Raw genomic sequence first — 1,432 nt, forward strand, 5'->3', positions numbered from 1 at the left:
ATTCTAAATGATATCCATTTTTTTAAAGGGTCGCTTAAAAAGCTAAAGAAACCCCAATACATTAATTGTGTAATCTTGCTTATTGTCTTATAATCACCTTTATGTATTCTTTAGAAAATAATATTAAGTGGCTGATGGAATTCTGAAAGTATGACATAGTTTAAAGCTCAAACTTTTTTTTATTAACAAATCATCCTAATATGTTTGAGTTGTTTAATAAGACTATTTTAAATCCAGTGATGAATATATATTTTTCCAATTCACCAGATTTTAAACTGAAAGAGTGACATTAATGCAACATTTTAATGCTGATAAATGTTGACTTGTTCAACAGAGGGAGTTTGGCAGAGGACCTACCTCCCACGAGATGACCAATTCATGCCTTCGGCCGTTCCCTCCACTGACGTTCGATGGTGCCACGGCTGGAACTGTGTTGGAAGGTCAACATTATGTTAGCCATCATGCAGCAAAAGAACTGAAATATTAAAAACTATTCTCTTCATATATAAGTATTTTGTGAGCAAATCATTAATTTTAAGCCTTTACGTAAACTAAAAAACTAGTCCAACAGGTATCAGTTCTACCAGAAGCTTAAATGCAGTGATATGGAATCCTGTTGTTGATATTTTGCTCATAAAATCCAAATTAAGAAATTAGATTTTTGTTAATACTGTAATTAGTTTGTTAATGATGCTGAAAAGATGAAACAGATTATAAAATCCCCTCTAAAATGACTACTGACTTCTGTAAGCATTCTATTCTATAGAGAGCATTTGAGCAGCCAGTCAAGTAGCAGAAGGAATTTATGGAAGCGATAAAGGCTATATGGTTGAGGACTTTACATGACTAATTGCTTTATCAGAAAAAAATGGACTTTATATTTACACATTATTTTAATATCCTTCAAAATATGGGTGGTATGTTGTTATCATACAGCATTAGTTGGAGACCTTACCTGCTTCTTTAGTCCTAACTTTTCTAGAAGGTGTACTTGGATCACCCGTCCCAATAGCATTGCTGGCCACCACCCTGAACTCATACTCCACCCAGGGGCTGAGCTCCACGGCCATAGCTGACTCCATGTCTCCTGTCACTGGGTCTGGGTCTGCAAACAAAATATGGTAATGGTTATCCATCTGGATCTCATGTAAAAGATGCTTAGAACTCTATATATATGTGGAAAAAAATAAACTCAACACCCATGCATATAATATCACAATCTTTTACCATTTAATTCACTCTTGCGAAAAAATAAAACACTAAAGTTTTGTTTTTCTCTTATTTGTGGAATATGAAGTGTTTTTTTTCATTTCAGGGCCATGCCTTTTGTACTTTGCAAACAAGATGTATTGTCACAAGATTTGAAAAATCCCAAACTCGAACCAATGAAATGCAAAACAAACATTGCTGTGAAGGTTTCAGGTTGAATACA

General features: G+C 34.2%; 1 protein-coding gene across 1 annotated transcript in view; it reads right to left on the bottom strand.

Annotated features, from left to right (window-relative positions):
• The window catches only part of cntn5 (contactin 5), a 66,410-nt gene that overhangs the window by 16,385 nt on the left and 48,593 nt on the right, over positions 1-1,432 (bottom strand). Inside the window, exons 10-11 of the mRNA XM_015388533.1 lie at positions 956-1,105; positions 358-428 (exon numbers count right to left, since the gene is read on the bottom strand). Coding sequence (XP_015244019.1) covers positions 358-428; positions 956-1,105 — 221 coding nt within the window. The remainder of the gene's footprint in view (positions 1-357; positions 429-955; positions 1,106-1,432) is intronic.

The sequence above is a fragment of the Cyprinodon variegatus genome, unplaced genomic scaffold, assembly GCF_000732505.1.
Source record: "Cyprinodon variegatus isolate N-32 unplaced genomic scaffold, C_variegatus-1.0 Scaffold427, whole genome shotgun sequence".
Classification (NCBI taxonomy): domain Eukaryota; kingdom Metazoa; phylum Chordata; class Actinopteri; order Cyprinodontiformes; family Cyprinodontidae; genus Cyprinodon; species Cyprinodon variegatus.